Source organism: Onychostruthus taczanowskii, unplaced genomic scaffold (assembly GCF_017590055.1).
Source record: "Onychostruthus taczanowskii isolate IOZ18803 unplaced genomic scaffold, ASM1759005v1 scaffold51, whole genome shotgun sequence".
Classification (NCBI taxonomy): Eukaryota; Metazoa; Chordata; class Aves; order Passeriformes; family Passeridae; genus Onychostruthus; species Onychostruthus taczanowskii.
Window position 1 is genome coordinate 1464155 of NW_024502680.1, and position 20124 is coordinate 1484278.

Below are 20124 nucleotides of genomic sequence, written 5' to 3' on the forward strand. Positions count from 1 at the left end.
AAGCAGTGCAGTGGGAGATGCCAGAGCCACTGAGCACAAAAGCACCCCGATTACCTCTGGCACACACACGCCGGCACTCGCAGGCTCATCACAAACCCCCATGGCAGGGCTGGGAGCAATTACTTCTGGTTCAGCTGCATACAAATATTTGCAGAGAGAAAGCCAAGACACAACAAACAAACAAGCAGTGGGGTTCAGGGGTTGGATTCTGCTGCACATGCCCCCAGAAGCCCAGCAGGGACAGGGATAGCACTGGCACAGTCTGGGGGCAAGTGACACCTGCATTTTGGAAAGGCAGATCAGAGCTGTCCAGGCACATGGGGCAGGTGAAGTCTCAGTGTCCACATGCCACCAGTAGTCCCCTCCAAAGACACTGGTGAGAAGTGTGCCCAAGGGTTTCACTGCTCAGAGAGCCAGTGGGAGGAAAGGAGCCTGGGGTCAGAGGGAACCCGTGCCCTGCCCTGCTGGGGGAAAATGATGCAATGTCATTTCTGCCTCCAGTCTGCACCCTTGATCAAGCACAGGAATGGCTTGTGTCATTATAGGAATTAAATTACTTTTTAACTGAACCACTTGCCCAGTGCAGTCACAGACTGCAGGTCCTGGGGTGTTTCTCACGAAGAATACCTATATCATACCTCATTTGGATTTTCTGAATTCCCTTACTCTTTCCTCTTTGGCTGTGGGGGAAAAAAAGGCCCTTTCTTGCTCCTCTCCTCCTGCCAGACACACTCTCTGATGTCCCCACCTCCACCTACGAGCCAGCAGTGTGCTTCACAGGCAGAGCCTTGTGGATGCAGGCACATGAAAAGGAAAAATCTAAAGTACTGGGGGGAATTTTCCATGAGGTGGATATGGGTATCATGAGGTGGATATGCGCAGCTGCCTGGAAAAAAGAAAGCATTTAAGCTGTTTCTTTTTGTTTTCTCTCTTTGCTATTCAGAGAACCTCTGTGTCATCTGAGCAGAGACACAGCAGGGAGCTGCTGCTTGCTTTGCCAAAGCAATGAGAAGGAATAGCCTTTGTTAGAGAACACCACCCTCATAGGGATTATAAATACAAAGGAGATGAAATTATCTAGTTGAACCCAATCCACAGAAAACACTGCAGTGAGGAGCAGGAGGGAGTGCCTGGCTGTGGGTGATGGGCCAGGCAGGGACATATGAATCACATTAAAAACCCCTAAAGGAGTACCAGAAAATGTGTTTTATATAGGAGTACTTCACTCCTACCTGCCTGTCTAGCTCTATAGCTTTTGCAGGAGGAGACTCGCGTGATGCCAAGGTGGCAGGACCTGAGCCCAGCACAGCGGGGCACCCCGAGGCTCACAGGCAGGGTACCCACCCTGCCAGGGGGGACAGCCAGGGCACAGCAGGAGCAGGAAGCTGGGTGCAATGGCAGGAGGGCTCAGGACATCTCGTTTGCCCATGGGTTTGGTGTCCAGGTCCCCCAGGACTGCCATGTGAGCATGGAAGCTGCCTCCAGCCCACGTGAACAGCACAAAGGGTCTCATAGCTGCTGTGTGCCCAGAACAAAGGGTCCCTGGCATCCAGCCACGACTGAGCTCCACCTCAGGGGCACTGGCACAAACCAGCATGAGTTTTGTCTGTGTTTGTAAAGGATTTTCAAAACATCAGGTCATAGCTCTGCCCAGGCCAGGCTGCAAGCATGAAGGAGCAAGCTATCACTAGGCTGCTTACCACAGCCTACCACAGGCAGCACCAGAGCCTGAGTATGTCCTATCAGTCCTCCAGAGTTCCTGCAATTCCTCATATCTGCTGGGACAGGGTGTTGAGGCCCCCAGTCTGCTCCCAGCTGCCAGATCTGCTTGTCCAGCTCACACGTACACTCCTGGCAGCCGCAAGGCAAGGTGCTGCAGCCACAAGGCTGCTGGGTCAGCCAGCTGCCACCCGAGCTGCCAGACTGCCTTTCCAAAGAAAGGTGCCTTCCAAAGCCAGAAACATAAAATGGGATGGCTGAGTGAACCACCATTGTTTTTCATGCGGAAGAGAGGCAAAGTGGAGGCAAAGTCATTTGACTGCAGAAAAAGCCCCACAATTTACTGCTAAAACCAGTGAAAATGTGGCTTTGACTGCTCAATCAGGAGAACAAGCACTTATAAAAATGAATAATTGAAGACACTATAAGCCTTTATTAGTCCTACAGTAAACACAAACACCTCCTGGAAAGCACAAAGAAATGCCCTATTAAAAGTGCCACACAGATGTGCCATTTTCTGTGACTTCCCAAAGACCACTTTGGGATGATTTATGCCCAAAGTAAAAACACAGGAAATAATTTTTTAATAGATTTATAGGGTTTTTTTTTCTATAGAAACATGCATCACTGAGATTGAGCAATGATATTCCACTTTATAGACAATGTAAGAATCCTAATGCCTTTAATTAATCACATCCTCATTTCTAAGTGAATAGATTTTGCAGATGAAACAAGCAAACTGTTATCCCTTAGCACCTCACCAGTGTTTTCAAAGGTAGTTGAATTTGAGCACAGACCCTCTGGAAGGTAGGCAGGGACTGATGTGAGAACACAGTGACTCATTGGCAGCTGGATGACTCTCTCCAGGAGAGTCCAGCTCTGGGAGAAGAGCCCCAGGCTCCAGAGGCCAGTGCCAAAGCCACCCCGTGGCACATCCCTCATCTGCAAAAGGCAGGCAGTCAGCTCATGCACAGCAGAGCTTACCAGGCTGGGGCTGGGGATCAATACCTCAGTGCATGGAAAAACCCTTATGGCCAAAAACTGCTCTGCTGACCTTGCACAATGCACAGCAAAGAGTGACGGGAAGGAGTCATGTCCTCCCCGGGCTCCTGACTTCCACCCCTCTGCTGGGGTGACCACGGCATGGAGGGCACGGGACTGGCACCAGGCAGGGCTTCCCAACACAGCAGATGAGAGCTGTGGTTTGTGGAACCGTGACGAGCCCTGCCTGCTCCCTGGCTGTGCCCTGTCTGTGCCCATCCTGCTTCCTGTCTGTGCCCTGTCCCCTGCCTATGCCCTGTGCCCTGCCTGTTCCCTGGCTGTGCCCTGTCTGTGCCCATCCTGCTTCCTGTCTGTGCCCTGTCCCCTGCCTATGCCCTGTGCCCTGCCTGTTCCCTGGCTGTGCCCTGTCTGTGCCCATCCTGCTTCCTGTCTGTGCCTGTCCCCTGCCTGCTCCCTGGCTGTGCCCTTTCTGTCCCCTGCCTGCTCCCTGGCTGTGCCCTCCCTGTGCCATGTCTGGGGGAAAGGAACAAAGAGAGGAAAGGAAAATCCCCTTGTGAGGAGTCCTGATCCCAGCTGGCTGCTGTGTGGAGGGCTGGGGACACCCTGAAACCTCAGACCAGGAGTTCCAGCATGCCATGGCTCCTTGCTGCCTGCACTGGGCCCCAGCATGGAGCCACCAACCCCCCCTCAGGTTCTGCCAAACCACTTGGGGTTTTGGGGATCCACGTGCTCCCTCTGCCATCAGACCCAGAGCAAATACACTCTTCTGGCTTGTGCAGCCCCCCTGGACATCCCAGCAACACTGAGACACCCCAGACTGAGAGCAGCAGATATGGAGTCTGAAAGAAGAGACATGTCCAGTGATGGGAAGTGGTGACAAGGGGAGATGATGCCATTTCTGTCCCTCAGCAGCCAAAAGCGAAGCAAAATAGGGGACTGGGGGCAGACACCTCTTAAAAAAGGACAGAAGTGTGATGTAGACTGGGAAGACCATGGAAATTATGCTGGGGTTACCTCCACCAAAGTGCACAAATGTTGCAAAGGCCCAGACAAATCCCAATTCTCCTCTTCCATTCTGTTTCCAGCTGGCTGGGGTCACGGCTCCCTCACCCCCTACAGCCCATCCACCTGCACAGAGAAGGGCCTGGCTGCCCCGGGAGGGTCCTGGGGCTGTCCCCGAGCTCGGGGGCTCTTTGGGGGCATCCCCGCTCCGGCAGCCTGGGCCGGGCGTGCGGAGCCAGGGCGGTGAGCTCCATCTATTGTCCAAGCGGCGGAGGGGCTGGCTCGGATAGCTCCTCTGTGCGAAGGAAATGCGCTTTTCCTCGCCTCAGTGACTCAGAGACGCTCTCATAATAAATAATTCGTGGGCCCTGTAAAACTGCGGTGCCGCTGAGGCTGCGGGGGCTGCGCGGGGAGCAGCTGTCCCTGCCTGCGCTCAGCTGCTCATTTGAACGGGCTGGTGACAGCCTCATTAAGTTCCTCATTACCAGCTCAGCCGGACAGAGGTGCGCTCTCAGGTGCCTTGTGAAAGATGCCATCCCTGCAGGGAGTGAAAGCTGGGCGCCGTTCGGAGGGGGTACTCACAGGGGTGACCCGCACACCACAGCACTGAGCTCATTCTGGTCTCTGCCCAGCTTCTTCCCAGCCCGGAGGGAGCCCCAGGCGAGCCCAGGCTGTGCTGAAAGCAGCCAGTGACTTGCTCAGTGGAGCAGAGGGGAGCTGGATGCCATCATGCAGAACCTGCCTGTTCCCCTGGTTTTCCAGCCCGGGGAGGCCAAAGCAGCGCCCTGAACTCTCAGTGCAGAAAGGAGCGCCCTGGGAACAGCTGTGACATCAATAAAAGGAGCTCTGAGCTGTATTTACAGGGCTCTGCTTCCTGGACAAAACGTCTCAATGTCCCTTCGGCATGAGAGCTCCCGCTGTGCCAAGATCCTCCTCGCTAGGAGCCAAGCGGGGCTCCCCTGAGGCCAGGGAAGTTTATTTGCAATCGCCAAGAAGAGAAGCACGCTGTTGCTCAAGCCTGGCAAGGAGCTGCTCTGTCCGAGCTGCCCATCAGAGGGACAGAAAGAGCCCGTTTGTCCGTGTGAAATGGGCCGGGAAGACGGGAGCCCCAGCACTGGGCAGGAGGCTGGCCTGGAGCAAAGGCACAGGGTGGCAGTGGGTGCCATGTCCTCAGCCAGGGCCAGGGTCCCCCAGCCCACCCAGTGGGGTGTGTCCCCTTCTCCCCGCACCCATGCTGGCTCAGCATCCCCACTGTGCACCAGAGGCCTCCCGTCCCCCCACCCTCATCACACTGCCATGGCCTCGGGTGAGCAGCCCTGCACAGCCCAGCTGGGCTGTCCCATGGCCACAGAAAGCCACTGTCCCCTGCTGCGCGCCTGGCCTTGGGCACTGCTGCCAGACCTGCCCGTCCCTGGAGCTGTGCCACCTCCCCACGCTCATGGAGGAAAACCCAGGGGGAACATCAGGGCCCATGAGTTTGTAATTCATGGGAACAAACCCTTGAGGTGTAAAGGAAAGGCTGTGCCACACGCCGTGCCGATGGCCCTTGTGCCTTCCTGCTGGCACTGCTGGGGACATGGCCGGCACACGGTGCACCCACCAGGAGCCAGCTTCACGGGGAAGGGGCTGAGCAGCCCCCAGGGCAGGCAGGAGCAGGCTGCCATCCTCGGGCCGGGCTCAGGGAGAGCGCCATTAACGATTAGCCACTAGAGGGAAGTGCAAGGCTGTACAGGGACGGGTTTGGGCGCAGGAGGATGCCTGGGATCGCGGGGGGATCGCGGTTTGAGGATGGCAGCACAGGCACAGGCCATTTTACTGCTTTCTCTGCGGAGCTGGCCCCTCAGCACTCGCTGCTGACTTGCCCCCAGTGCAGGTGCCCCTGAGGCGGTGGCAGGAAGGGGACCAGGGTCTTGGCGAGGCACAGGAGCGGGCTTGGTGCAAGCTGCCCGCGGTGCCCTGGGCCGCAGCCAGCAGCGCCCCGGCATGGAGACTGTGGACCCTGGCACAGAGGCCGTGGTCTCTCCAGACAGCACCGAAATAGCAGGGAGCAGCCTGCCAGGCCGCCTGCCAGACAGCATCAACAGTTTGGGCCATTTTTAGCAAAGTGGGGAATGTGTGTTGTTTCTGGGACATGCTGTATCCAGGGCTAGAGGGAAGCCAAGGGGATGACCTGGCATCCCTGGGGGACAGTGAATGGGAGCACAGGGCTCAGCAGATCCCAGCGGAGGAGCCCCGGCTCTGGACAGGAAGAGCAGTCTCAGGGAGGGACAGCCAGGGGGACGAGGGTTCCCATAGAACTGGGCTCCACGGTGGTGCTGGTTTGATCCTGCTGGGAGAGGACAGTGCTGGGCAGCTGAGGGCTCCTGGCCCAGCCCCATGGCACAGACCCTGCCAACAGGGCCTGGACTGTCACCAGCCTCCTGAGACAGCTGTCCCAGCCTCCCTGCAACCAGGGCAGCTACAGGGATCTGACAGAGCACAGCTGATAATGAGCCTCTGCTCTATTTTATACCTGTTTATAGATGGCTAAATATAACTTTGTGCTTATATTTAATTCTTACTGAAAGCTGCGAACCACAATCCATCAAGTCAGTTTTGGGGTTTTTATATTAGCTGGCTTGCATCAGGTCCAAGAGAGGGAACACCCAGGCTCAGCACAAGGCCTGTAGCCAGGTTAGGTACTGGCAGCGGGTCCCACACAGGAGGGCTGCTGACCACAGAGAAAAGCAGAGAAAACATTGCAGGACTTGTGAGTAGCAGCTTTCTCTGTGCCGAAACACCCCCCAGTCCATCCAGACTGCTGTCCCTGAGCACTGCAGCTGTGGGCACTGCCAGGACAGCCCACATTTGGTGGCAGGTTTTGCTTGTCACCAGGCAGAGCCAAAGGCATTTGAGTTGTTCTCTTACCACAAAGCCAGAAGCAGCTTTCTGGATTGCACAAGATCTCCCTCTGCAGCAGGAACAGGAGCCAGCACCAACCTGCAAACCAAGTGTGCAACACAACATAACTGCAAGCAAGTGTGCCAGGGGTTGTATCAGCTGGTTGTACCCCCAGCGATAAACTTCCACTTCTCTCCTGGGGAGGCAGTGATAATGTTTGGGAAGATGTTTGATGGACCACTGAAAAATGTATCACTGTGGTATTTCCCTGACAACTGAATTGAAAGACCATGAGGTAATTGCAGCAGTACCTGTTAAACATCTCAGGTCCAATCCTCAACTCCTGGCAGCCTAATAAATATCCCAGTCATACATTTTGGGGTTCAAGTCAAAAGTTGTCAGGGGAAGCAGCCTTGTCTTGCTCACATCTGGGGCAGGGGCAGCAGAAAACCTCTCACTCCACAGCAAAAGCAGGTCCAATTTCAGTTCCAAGGTCATTCTCCTCCATTCATTGCTCAGGAAACTTCGACAGAAACACTGGCATTGCACGCACACAAATGCACATGGCCCTAGATAATCACATTTATAACAAAACAGATCCAACTAGACTACTTTGGTATTTTACTGGGGTTGCATGAGAGGTTGTTTTAAGTCTCAACATTGCATGGAAAACCCATCATCCAAAAAAAACCTACAAATATTCTTAAATGCTGGACTAAGGGCTTGACCAGAACAAGGCAGGCAGTATGCAGTTGTCCTGGGGCTCCTCCCTTCTGCACCTTCTCCTCAGGCTTAAAAATTCACTCTTGCTTACTCCCAGCTCTACATATAAAAAGTTATTTATTGCTCATTTATACATCTTTTTAGTCCCTCCCAATAGCCAGGTCTTGAAAACAACTCAGCAATTCAGAATGCTGCCATGCCAATACTGGCATTCACTCAGATGAGTTTCCCCTCTCACAAGCACACCAGCTTCCCATGCCCAGGTGCAACATCACACAATTTTTTCCTGGTATGATTTTGGGAACTCGGGTTTGCCAAGGTTCCACCTAGCTAACTTTGAACTGCCCCAGAGCAGCTGTAGAGAAATGCCTCAGCTAGCTGAGGTTCCACCTCTGCTTTGGGAAGGAGAAAGATGCAGGGAGAAAGAGACTTGGTTTTGACCTAAAGCCGAAAAGTCTGATAGGTGGAAAGCCATCCTCAGGCTGGAATAACTCCAGTCATTTACAATAGTGCTGGCACATGCTTAGGTGCCTTAAAAAGGAACTTTCCCCCAGTGCTGCCCTCCCCCTGAGCAGCTTTGCCCTTCTTTGGTGTGGCAGCAGCCTCCAGCCTCCAGGAATGGTTCTTGCAGTTAAAAGGAGAAGCCCAAACTTATTCCACAATAATTCATTTACTAACACACTGAAAGCCCCACGTGTGTGCATTGCTGAGAGCTGCACGCACTTTCTCCACCAGCCACTAAACCATTTCCCAATTTGCAGAGAGCAGCAGCCTGGGCTGGACAAGCACAGCCCTGGCTGAGCAGGCTCTCACACAGGCTCTCCAGCAAACCACTGCTCTTCCAGTTCCTGTCCAATTCCCAAAGCCATCTTTTCCCTGTAAGGCCATCTTCACAAGCTATCCCAGTGGATTATATATCTGTTCCAAAACTTAAGTTATGTCCAGGAAAAATTAATGGGAAAACCCAAGTTTTAAGTCAGCATGCGCAATAGCAAATGGGAACTGCAGTGTCTGAGCTGACAGCTCCCCATGCCCTCAGGATAGCGATGCAATAGCCAGACTTCACTCTCTAGACAGACTGCAGCAAGCCAACCAGGACTCAAAGCATCTGGTAAGCATGATTTTTTTTTCCCCCTCCTTACTAAGTTACTCTCTTCTTTTGGGCTGAATTGGACAGACTTTTCTGTTTGCAAGAAGTTGTCTTTCTCAAGTTATTCTTGTAATAGCCAGAGAGTATTTTAAACCAAGAATAGCTGATCTCCACTAGATTCATACTCCCCTTTTTGGAAACACTATTTAGAGAACAGAACTCCTAAATCAAAAAGTAGTCAGGAAAAACAGTGAGAAAGTGCATGGCTGTAACAGTAAATACTGCACTGGCACCTTTTGATTCACCTCTTTCCTCAAAGACTCCAGGGAACATTGGCTTTGCCCAGATCTCCCTGAGTGGCATCAGTTCCTCACCAGAAACCTGCACCACCCATATTTAAGGTGTGAGCCCTCTGGAACCTCAGCAAAAGCCACACTACGAGAATTACAAAAAGAAAAACCTTTGACATAAGCCAAAGCCCTGATTAATACCCTTTGAGGGAAATTCTCCAGTGGGAAAATAGATGGATTTTTCAGTCTGTTTTGTGCAGAACGATGCGGGGACTTAGAGTATGTAATTTTTATATAGTGCAATCTGAAATTTAAATTCTGAATCACTATATAGCCCTTAGGAATGACATTGTTCTCACAGATGCTACCGTGGTTTCTGCTGATAAATGAATAAGCTTCATATAACAGATATGTGCCTTTAATACAGCAGCTGCCAAGGCAATCACTGAAAGCCACCAGCAGTACAGAGCTCATCTATTTCTTGTCCAAAAGGTACAACTGACATTCAAATATAGCAGATTATTTCATGTTAAACTGATGCTAGGCTTCAGATGGAAAAGCAAAAGGAAATGGGAAAGACCAAGTAAAGGGATGTCACTTCTAAACCAGAGTTTAAACTCAGATCTGATAACCACAGCTTAAAACTTCCCCTTTGTAAGACATACCTATGCCAGAGAGCTGCTTGGCTTCTCAAGCACAGAAATCACCTGGGCTTGAGTTAAACTGCGGGGATGGAAGATGTTCCTTCCTTGCATATCACAGCCCTCTTCACCTGAGAAAGGAGAGCGCTGAGTGTGTGATGTGTGGGCACTGATGTTGGGGAGGGCATGGCTCTGAGCCCTCTGGAGCAGAGTGGCCAGGCAGCCTCCAGAAAAGCTTCCCTGCAGCCCTGCTTTGGCTCCTCACACCTGCACTGCTTGTGACCTTACAGGAGGGGTTATTTTGTACCAGTAGAAGACCTGTGGGGCACACCACTAAAATTGAGATGATATTTGAGTTTTAGGCAGCACACCAGAAAGCAGAACTAACCCAAACAAAATCACCAAAACACAGATCAAGAAACACGATTTTGAGCCAGATTTTTGTAGATCACCACCATGTTTTAACACAGTTAGGTGTCCCCAGACAGCCTATGCTGGTTTTGTAGGGGTATGTGCATGAGCTGGAGGGGACCCAGGCAGGGGGCAAGGGTTTCACTGGGGCAGGGCAAGGTGTGATCACTGTGCACAACTTGCTTAGCAAACCAAGCCACTTTCAGGATTTACAGACATCAGTTTCACTGCTCCATGCTGGTCCCTGGACAATCACTACAGCCCTTGCTGCAAAGGGACGTTTCTCTTCCCAAAGTGCAGGGACACAGGAACACTGCCTAAGGCTCAGGCTGTGCCCACTGGACCTCTCAGCATCCTCAGCCCCAAAACTGCCCCCAAGGCAGGGCACTGGCCCCATCTCAGAGTGCTGGGTGGCTGCTGGATTGCTGGAGCCTGGCTGGGTGGGCACGGATTTGGGATTTTCCTGATTTTAGGTGTTAGGCACTGTCCACCAAAGCCATTAAAGAGAGCTTTTATTTTTATTTTTTTCCCCGAGCTCCTTCAATATCCTCAATATCAATACTTTTTTGCAGCAAAAACTGAAATCATGGCAACCTCTTTGTTACTGTTGTGGTTTAACCCCAGCTTGCAACTGAGCCCAACAGAGCCACTCACTCACAAGGGAGGGAGAGAATTGCACTGGTAAAAGTAAGAACACTCATGGGGAGAGACAAGAACAATGTAGTAATTGAAATAAAATAGTAATAATAACAATAATAAATTTGTAATCGAAAAGAAAATAACAAAGAATGAAGGACAAGTGATGCAAATGAAGACAGAAGCTCAGCACCAACTGACCGATGCCTGGCCAGCCCCCGAGCCTGGGGCCAGCCTCACCCCTGGTTTAGAGCTGAGCATGATGCCGTGGTTTGGAATATCCCTCGGGTCAGCTGGGGGTCACTTGTCCTGGCTGTGTCCCCTCCAACTCCTTGGCCACCCCCAGGCTCCTCACTGGTGGGGGGAGGAGCAGAAAAAGCCTTGATGTTGTGCAAGTACTGCTCAGCAATAACAAAACCACTCCTGTGGTATCAACCCTGTGTTCAGCACAAATCCAAAACACAACACATGGACAAAGAAAATTAACTCTGCCCCAGCTAAAACCAGCACATTTCTTTAGTTTCCTTTGAAGCAATTACACCAGAGCTAGTAAGACATTATTTAAAATATGACATTTGAATAGCTTGCTTGTTGAAAATCAACCCTGCAAAGAAATTGCTCCAAAATATTATTTTTCTTGAAAATTACACAGCTAAGGGATTCTAATTGCCATGCTGTTGCTCACTTTTTATTGCCTATTATGCCACTTACAATGCTCCTAACAGGATACCTTTACTGTTCCAGAGTATAAACCCTGCCCAGGGAGCAGTATCACACAACAATGGTAATTTTAAAATATCTTGTGTTCTAAAAGCCTGACTCAAGGCCCACCAGGGGCTGGGAGCACAGGACAAAGCCAGGCTGGCAGCAGGGTGTCACCACCAACCTGGTTTTGGGCAGCTGCATTAATTGCTGTGACCAACAAAGCAACCAGATTAAAAAGAAATGCAATCCTACAGTGCCTAAACACTGCACATTTTGCCTTCCCATAATCAAAAAACAATTCAGATGGAAAAAAACCTCCAGTATCATAATTTCAAATTGTGGCTCAGGGAAGCTGGGAAGCCTGGCTGTGGCTTCTGTTCGTGTTAGGCAGAGCCAGGTGAGCAGGCTGTACGTGCAGTCAGAACCCACTCCTGCCTGGCTTCGAGGCTGTAGAGGGTTTGAGAGAACTCTGCCAGACCCGTTCCTCCCATCAGCTGCTCACTCACCCAGGCAGGAGTCAGGGCTTTTTTGTGGCTAATTGAGCAGAGCTTTGCAAGGAGATCAGCCACAGATACCCTGGCATCTGCTGTGCTGGCTCCTGAAACATCTGTGCCTGTGCACAGAGCCTGAGCGGGCTGGGGGAGTAGCTGGTCTTTGCTCCTCTCTGCTCTGGCCGTGCCCCAGGGGCCCAGCTTGGCTCATGAAGCTCACACGAGCACAAACTGCTTTCCTTCAGATGTACTGACTCAAATTGAGTCTTCTGTGCCTCTCTGTTATTTGGGGTGGGGGAAGAGTGTTCACTCTTTTTTCTCTATTAACTTTTAAAGTTAACAAAGCAATTGTCCACATCAGGCACCAACGATGAGGGGCCTGGCAGGCTTCCTGCTGTGCTCGTTGCTGCTGCTGGCCCCCCACTCCAAAGGGGTGGCTGCCCAGGACACGCAGCCTGACCCCAAAATGCCATGTGCCAACTGGATGGGAGGAGCACCCGGCTACCCTGGCCACAACGGTGTCCCTGGCCGGGATGGGAAAGACGGAAGAGATGGACTCAAGGGAGATAAAGGAGATGAAGGTTGGTGAGGAGCAGGTGGTATGTCATTGCTCGAGTCCCAGTCCCCTGTCTGGTGGGTCCATGCCTGATGTGTATCCAGATGGTTTTTGATTATCTCCTGGGGTGGAGATTCCATAACCCAAGTCAAAGAGTTTGGGTTTTTTTTTTCCCAGTTAATGATGTTTTTGCTCTCAGCAGCTCTGCACACAGCCAGGGTCGGGGGTGAGCAGGGTTTCTACTCGCTGCCTCAGCCCTGGGGGCTTTTGAGATCCCCGAGCCCTTCCTTGGCTCCATGCTGCTGAGCAGTGTGGCATACACATTCTCTGAAAAAATCCCTTCGCCCAGGATTTTTCTCCTGGGACGCTAAGAAGCCTCAGAAAAAGAAAAACAATTCTTATCTCATTTGCTTCTCCTGTGTTGTGCTCATGTGGAATGTATTTGGAGATTGTTTACCCACAGGTGATTGTTCCATTGGATTCTGCTGTGAGTTGTTTTCACTCTTTGGCCAATCAGTGCCAAGCTGTGCTGGGACTCTGGAAAGAGTCACGAGTTTTCATTATTATCTTTTTAGCATTCTGTAAGTATGTTTTCTGTATTCTTTAGTATAGTATAGTATAGTATTCTTTAATATACTATAGTATCATAAAGTAATAAATTAGCCTTCTGAGAACATGGAGTCAGATGCATCATTCCTCCCTGCCACAGGGGTCCCTGCAAATACAATAGAGTAGGGCTCTGCATTTCAGCAGCAGCTTCCAACACACTGCAAGCACAACTCCCAGTCCCCACTCTGTCCCACAGGTCCAGCAGGTCCCAAAGGTGAACCGGGCCCAGTAGGAAGCCGAGGCTTTCCCGGACCCCCTGGATCTCCTGGAAGCCCTGGAATCCCAGGGCAGAAGGGCAAAGATGCTTTTGTGCACCGCTCTGCCTTCAGCGTGGGGCTGACGGAGCGAAGCCCTGCCCCCAACGTCCCCATCCGCTTCAGCAAGATCTTCTACAACGAGCAGGGCCACTATGACCCTAGCACGGGCAAGTTCCTCTGCAACGTGCCCGGCACCTACTTCTTCGGCTATCACCTCACGGTGTACCTGTCAGATGTCAAGGTCAGCCTCTACAGGAAGGACAAGGCTGTGATCTTCACCTACGACCAGTTCCAGAACAACAACGTGGACCAAGCCAGCGGCTCTGTCCTGCTGCACCTTAGCTCCGGGGATGAGGTCTGGCTTCAGGTGTATGGGAACGGGGACAAAAATGGGGTCTATGCTGACAACCTCAATGATTCCACCTTCATGGGCTTCCTCCTGTACCCTGACCCAGATAACTACTAAAGTAGGGCATGCTGTGTGGAAAAGGAGGAGATGGCTTAACCCTGGACATGTTCTGGGGCACTGGCGCTATAGCTGTAATGTATTTACCAGAAAATTGTCTTTTGCAAGGGCAACGACTGCCAAGAGAAAACCCTTTCTCCTGTGAAATCACTGAGGTCATACCAGTATTTCCATGGAACCAAGAGTTCACTCCTACCTCTGTGGAAACTTCAGCACAAAGTCAGATACCACTCCTGCCATGTCGTGAAAAACTCTCAACATGTCTTAACCTTGTTTTAAATTTAAAAGTGAGAAGAGAAAAATTGATTGCATTTAAATATGATATTCTAAATTTCCCTTTTTTAGCCACCTAAATCCATTTAAACCAATTGTAGGAATTTTACTCAGCATTTTAAAGTTTGAGTAAAAGAAGAAAAATATTACTCACAAAAGCAGAGTGCTCTTGTTTTCAGCTGGAACAGATGGCTCAATTTTTTGTAACTCCCCCTTATTAAGGCCTTTGACTTCCACTCCTGGTTTGTTGTCTCCCTTTTTTCAGCCCAGATCTTTGAATATATTCAGGTTATTAATGTCCACTGATTTTAATCCTTTGGTTTTCTTTTTATGTTTATCCCCTATTGTTATCTCTAATGCAAGTTTAGGGCAGGGATCTTCTCTTGGGATTTATCTGAGAAACCTTGTGAGCACCGGTGAGGCCACACAACAAAAGCAGCCCATTGATTGTGCAGTTTCAGGGGTCCCAAGGTGACCACAAAGATCCAGTCCCATCTCCCCTCTACACAGCTCCCAGGTGCAGCCAGAAGTTGAGACCTATCAGCTGTGTTTGTCCATTTCCAGGCCCTAAGTGTGCCGTAAGCCGTGGTTTGCCCACCAGCTGGGCAGAGCTTCGGGTGGTGTTGAAGCCTCCCATGTGGAATGAGCTCCTGGGATGAACACCCCCATCCCTGCCCCAGCTTTGGGCAAGGTTACCTGAATGCAGAAGAGTGTTAAGGCTGCAACTAGTGTCAATCCCATCAAACTGCTCTCCAAGGATCTTGCTTGACTTTTTGCTAAAAGAGGATTTGATGGTTTCTCAGATACATTCAAAGAAGACTCCTGCTACTAAGCTTCAGAGCAAGCTAACACAGATCAGAGCTAATGCAGTATTACAAGCACAAAACAGCATTAAGAGCTTCAACTGAAATTACTTGCAACATCATTTTTCACACTCCAGTGAATTACCACACTGCAAATAAAAAACAATAAAAAGCTCTCTCAATGAGAATGTGTCCACATTTTTTTGTGTGTTGTTGGGAAGGGCTTGAAGAAAGGGATATAGTCCTAGCCTCACCAGGCAGCCCAGGAAATCCTTTTAAATTTTTTTTTTCCAGCAAGGTGGGGGCACCATAGGCTGGCAAACACAGGGGTATCCCCCTTTTCCTTTCTCAAGAAACACTCCACACTCTAAATTTCGTCAAGGCTTCAGCATCTCACCACCTCACACTGTACTGCATCCTTTTTGGGTAAGGTGAGCTCTGGTTTTCCCAATTATTTCCACTATTTCCCAACCAAATACCCTGAATCCAGCCTAAAGGGCCATCCAGAGCGAGGGCCTCTGCTGGCCCTGAAGGCTTCAAGCACCCTGGATTTAGCAAGGGTGAAACTGATGCTCAATTTTGTCATGCTAAATTCAGTGAGCTGGAAAAAGCCCTGCTCTTATTGTGGGAATTAATGGGAAGGAAACAGGGCAAAGGTAAAAGAACCCCAGAAATCCATAAAAAAAGGAGATTTAAAATTGCAGCACTTGCTGGATCAAATGGTGTAAGAGGCTTAAATTGAAAAGAGCAAGTCAGGGCTTTTTCACTGTTTTTGTCAAATTTTTTCAGATGGCTCTTCGGAAGGCAGGGAAAATTGAAACAGCCAGAGTATTAAGAGGCATTTGGGATAAACATTAGGAGGCTATACAAGTTTAAAGACCAGTTCCCAAGAGGGAGTCAAAACAAATTATTGCTTTCTTTGCTGCCATGCAGCAGGAGCAAACATGCTTACAGCTTTATCCAGTACACCAGCACTCAGGATCAGACCTTGGGAAAAATGTTAAAGAAAGTCATTAAGGCACTGCTGTTCCATGTACTGACTCTTCCCCCTTCTCTCAGACACAAATACTGAACTGCCCCTTCAGCATGACACTCCAGGAGAGTGCCTGTATTGCCCATGTCCCAGCTGGGCACCTCAAAGCCCACCAAACAATAGCCCAAGGCAAACCCCCACCATGGAAACAGGGCTCCAAGCCCTCCCTGTAGGGACTGGGACTGTTTTAAGAAGCCTTTCAGCTCAAATTTCTGTAGGATTCTTGCTCAGCTCAGACAAGCACTTTCCCAGCAGACACCAGATTCCAGTTTAAACCACCTCCCATCTCTCCTAGAAGGCAACTGCTCCCAACAGAGACTCAGTCCGTCAAGGAATCAAGCACAGACACAGGGCAGGCAGAGAAGCACCCCCACCTCTGCCCCACAGCTGCCCTTTCCCCTCTGTTCCTGCCTCCTGAGGCTGCCCAGCCCCTGCAGGGGTCTGCATGGGGGCCTCAGCCAGCCAAAACATGATGACAAGCTTTGGGAGCAGCAGCTGAGCGTGGCCACCAATCACCCTGGGGAGTCCTTATGGGCCAACAGCTTCACATTCCTGCATGTGGGATGGGTATCAGACCTGCAGCTCGCCAGCTCTGCCACACCAGGGGCACATGGCCAGGCTGACCATGGACAGGGACCTGCAGGGCACCATGCTGGCCTTGGGCTGCTTTCAAGGAAGAGCGGTAAACAGGGTCTGGGGGGATAACACGGTCCTGGGGGATGTGCTCAGGGGAGTGCCTAAGGAATCCAGCCTTTTTCCATTATGGTGTTGTGGTTTTACTATCCCTCCATGCTTCATAAACCCATGGGAGGGCAAAACCTGGCCAACACAGGCACATCTCCAAGGCCAGGGCTGGCTCCTGGGGATCACACTGCATGGAACACACAATTATGTTGTAAGAAAAGAGCAAGAATGACACTGGCATGCTGAGAGGGCACTGAATCACCTGCTCTTCAACAAATTTAAGTGTTTTACTTTGTGGTTTTTAATCAATCCTGACAGCAGATGCCTTGTACAAAGTTATGTCTCACTATTTACTGCCTGTCCAGCAGGTCTAAAAGGATGCTTTTCCCTTTAGAAGCTAATGTACTCTAAGAGGCAGAAAGCAAGAACACTCCCCAGTGAAAGATTGAAGTCACAGCACTAACAATTAGGGAGAAATAACATGAAAAGCTGAAGACAGCTGGAGAGACTGACCAGTCTCATCCAGCAGGGAAACCATCTGTAAAAGCATCCATAGCCCTTTCAAACACAATTATAGGCTGGTCCTAATTGTACTTCAACCCCATGTAATCACTTGTGCCAGTAATTAATTGGAATACAAATAGCAGATGCACTAAACCATGAAGAGCTACAAGAAAAAGATAAATTGCTTGCAAGACTTGCATTCCTGAAGTATAAACTCACTAGAGGGTTTTCATCATGGAAACAGGCAGAGGGATTAGGATCAAGCCTGACATTTGGCTAATCAGCCACTCTTCTTCCAAACAAGAAATGCCATCAGATTTAACGTCTCTGAAATACTGTGCAGTAAACCAGAGTGTGCCCAGGCTGCAATGTGTTTCTCTGACTGTATTTGTGCTGGGTGTAGGTACCTGATGAAAAGACTCAGTCTCCATGGGACTGTAAGTCAGCAAACCCACCTTTAGCTCATCCTGGGATGATCAGCCCAGCCCACTGCTCTTTGAGAAAGAACACTGGGAAACTTCCGTGCATGGAGGTGCAGTTCACTACCCTCCAGCCAATCCAGGGGAAAGGAAAGGTTTATTCCCAATGAAATGGAAGCATTAGATGTCAGTATCTATTTCTTCCTGCAGAGATTCCCACCCTCAAGGGAATCTGTGGAATCTCTCCCATAAAAGCAGGACAGATTTATGGAGAGGGATCAGGGAAGGAGGCAGAGAGATGACACTTGAAGACAATCTTTAATTCCTTTCTGGAGTCAGGCAGGGAAGGACAGGGGGTATGAACCCACACATCCAGCTCCCTCTGGGCACCTGAGAAAGTGGAGCTCTGCTAAAGAGTCAGGACAGCACAGCCTCCTCTGCTCCCTGACAGGGATTTCTGGAGAAGCCATTCTAGTTCTGGTCCATGTTTTGGCAAGTGTTGAAGGCCAAGGTGGATCTGCCATCCTGGATGAGGCACAGCACAGGGAAGGTGATTCCCACAGCACCACACCTGTACCCCAGCCATGCAGAGGCAGCTCCAGAGCAGCAGGAGAACAGGGCACAGCAGGACCCTGCTCAATGAGCTGTGCTGGGAGGTGAGCACGGCCTGAAAGGAAGCTCTGCTCTCTGACAGGACAGAGCCTCTGTCCTGTGACAGGAGTCCCCTCTGTCCTGTGGCAGAAGTCCCCCCTGAAGTGTCCTCACCAAAGTATCCCCAGCTGGGACTCACTTGGTGGGGCAGCTCCTGTCAGCACCACGGATGCTTTGTCACATCCCTCGCCCTGTCACCCACCTCATACACAACATTCTCAGCTGTGCATCTGTTTATTCACAATATTCCAAACTGAGTCCTTTCTTCCAGGAGGCTTTAAGTTTAAATGAGTTTGTACAAGATTACCTAAACCTTTTTTCATAAATAAGCAAGCAGAATTCACAGAATAGTTGCATTTGTGAATTTTAAAAGCTTTGAAAGACACTGCTCCTGTCTCCCTCTGCTCTGAACTCCTCATAGAAGCTTGAATAAAAGGTTTGTAACATGGGTCAGGATTCTAACCCTGCTGCTTGGCAAAAGCCAACTGGAACAAATATAAAAGGCAAACTCAAAAAATAAATAAACTTGAAAGCAGAAAACATAGAAGCAAATCTTCGTGCTTAAAGCCACCGCTGCTGCTGAGGACTGACTTGCATTGTGCTTTTCCAAAATATCCCTGATGTGACACTGGCATTCCAGCCCCATCACCAACAGGGACTTCAGGGAACAGGGCAGCACTGTCATCTTCCCAGCATGTTCTCATGTGCTCAACAACTGCACATTGAGAGCAGGAAGATGCCTGCCAGCTTCTCAACACCCCTGGGAAGCAGGAAGAAGTCCATTTATTCATCTAAATGAATTCCTTCTTTATCAAGAAAAATTCACTTCAATTACTGAAATAAAATATTAAAAGGAAAACTTTTTATTCCCTGGAAGTTAACTCAGCAAAAAGCCAAGGAAATCCACTATTGCCACATTAGGTCTGAGCTTGCCTGCTCCTGCTCATATGAAGAGCAGTGGAACACTGGATATTGGATAAACTGGAAACCAGCTCAGAAGCAGCACTGAAGAAATATTACACAGATGACAGCCAGCTTCCTTTAGCATGGCAACTTTCTCTCCCTCACAATGAGTGGATTCTTTTCAGCTCAAAATAGATTGTACATTTTATTTCCAAAGAATGTACTGGGACAGTTTGCAGCTCCCTGTAGACAGAGCCGTGGCCTGTTGAGAGTATGGAAGGGAACAAGCTGACATTTAAGTGTTTTGAAGGAATTGCTTTTCATCTGTGCTGCACCACTGGCTACACCCTTCTAAGGCATTTTAGCACTTAGGACCTCATCCTGCCAAGTCTCACTTTTATGGATTGCCAGCTGTCCCACTGCAATCACTGAGACAATTCACAAAACTATTCAGACTAGAGCCTTTACTTGGATGTTGAAATACTCAGCAGTACCCAGCAGCTTATAAATGAATACACATCAGTCTAAACGTGTGCATATTGCTGTTCAAACAGCCTTGTTCCCTAAGAAACACTTCTTATGAGAGGTGTCAATCTCCACAAAAAGGACAGGAATCAAAGCTCAAGAAAATAATTGGCCAAGGCAGTCAAATGCTACTTACATCCATTATTAGAGATTTTGACATCTTGTGATTATTTCCTGACAAAAGGCTATTGCCCCCAGACTAATTAGACTGAAAGCCCTGACAAATGGGAACACAGCAGCAACGTGAAGCTGAAGGGCATTTTGTTCTTCATCTACCACTGTTCCAGCAGGGACCCAAACAAACCACAGCTCCTGGTGGAAGTTTAACACGCTGACAGCCCTCTTTGGAGAGATGATGCGATGCACACCCTCAGTCTCACCGTGCAGGAGGGAACTGCCTAGTGCAGACAGCTCCAAGATGCATGTTTGGCAATATCCCAACTCTGAATGTTCCTTTCATTTCATCCCAGCCCAGGAGATGCACACAGGTATCAGACTGAAGGACTGGGAATACCCAAGAACCCCCAGTAGCTACAGCCAGAGCAGCGTTACCTGCACACCCAGGCAGTTCATGGGATTCCAGTTTTCCACAGCTTAAGGACTGATTAACTCACACACTGTTAAACACTGCACAGATGAAGTTCCCTCTCCACAGACACACACACACACTACACCTCCCAGGTGCCAGCAGTACTACTGATGCTGCTTTTCTATGTGAAACCCTGCATTTCTGGAAATCTTCACAAAAAGGTGTTAGCTCAACCTACCTTGAGTGGAAAGTTACATCCTCCCAGGATGAAAACTGCTGGACCCAGTTCCACAGAGAGAATTCCATGCTTTGATCAGGTGAG

At 49.9% G+C, this 20124-nt stretch overlaps 1 protein-coding gene across 1 annotated transcript; it reads left to right on the plus strand.

Annotated features, from left to right (window-relative positions):
- Positions 1-8015: 8015 nt before the first annotated feature.
- On the plus strand, positions 8016-14739 carry ADIPOQ (adiponectin, C1Q and collagen domain containing). The gene is given in 4 exon segments (XM_041416367.1): positions 8016-8361; positions 8364-8437; positions 11952-12171; positions 12952-14739. Coding segments are annotated over 4 exon segments (861 nt in total). The 5' UTR covers positions 8016-8321; the 3' UTR covers positions 13479-14739.
- The last annotated feature ends 5385 nt before the right edge of the window (positions 14740-20124 follow it).